Genomic DNA, 882 nt, shown 5'->3' with positions numbered 1-882 from the left:
TGCTCTGCTGCTACTGCTCTCTGAAGGAGAAGGAGTTATGTGAAGCCCTGTCTCAAGTTCAAGCATGCTGGAACCAGAGCCAGGGGTCTTTTGAGATACAACTGCATGTACTGGTTCAACTGACAAAAACTGTGGGCCTGTTGCAGAAAAAGACACATCTAATTGAGATGGTCGAGAAGGTGTCTGTTCCATTGATTCTGATTGGGTTTCTTCATTGGCAACCTGATTGGTCATTTGATTTCCTTCCTCACTAGCCTGCTGAGACACAGACCTGGTCTCTGATAGTTGGGTCATTTTGTTTTGTGCATCTTGCACAAATTTGTGGCAGTAAATATCCACAGGCTTAGCAAAGCCAGTCAATATGTGTATGTTGTCAGCAGAAGGACTTTTCTTCAAGGGAGACTCCTGGCCTCTTCCGAGCCCACTTCCTTGAGCAGCAGTCATCTCTGAAGGAACATGGACGCTAACATCAGTGCTGCTGATAGACTGGGACCGACCGCCTAGCCGAGGTGCTGAAGCAATAATACCACAACTAGGAAGAACATAATCTATCGGACCTACACTTTCTAAAGAATCAGCTAGCTGCCTATCTTCATCAGACTTGGAATTTGTAAGGAATTCATCAGAGTGGTATGAGTCATTATCTGAAGAAATGTCCCCATCAGACTCTGCCTGGACCTTACTGTCCATCACTCCTGTGTTTTCCATGGTTTCAAGACTACTATCTGATTTCCAAAGATTTACTTTTAAGTTTGGTTTAAGAAAGTTAACTTTTGTTTCAGGTTTTGCGAAGTTTCCTAGCTTTCGTAGGTTGCCAATATTTACATTGGATTTGGTCTGCTTCACTTTCTGATTTAGAGATGAAAATTTACTCATTAAAAA

At 42.7% G+C, this 882-nt stretch overlaps 1 protein-coding gene across 1 annotated transcript; it reads right to left on the bottom strand.

Moving 5' to 3' along the window:
- Positions 1-6: 6 nt before the first annotated feature.
- LOC102484840 (phosphatidylinositide phosphatase SAC2-like) lies at positions 7-876 on the bottom strand (the record flags this gene model as incomplete). Its single annotated transcript, XM_006160919.1, has 1 exon — positions 7-876. A coding segment is annotated over one exon (870 nt), but the record flags the coding sequence as incomplete, so codon positions are not given.
- Between the last annotated feature and the right edge of the window lie 6 nt (positions 877-882).

The sequence above is a fragment of the Tupaia chinensis genome, unplaced genomic scaffold (genome assembly GCF_000334495.1).
Source record: "Tupaia chinensis unplaced genomic scaffold, TupChi_1.0 Scaffold133034_1, whole genome shotgun sequence".
In the NCBI taxonomy this organism is placed as follows: Eukaryota; Metazoa; Chordata; class Mammalia; order Scandentia; family Tupaiidae; genus Tupaia; species Tupaia belangeri.
Note: the sequence above shows the minus strand (reverse complement) of the source record. Positions and strands in the feature narration are given on the sequence as shown.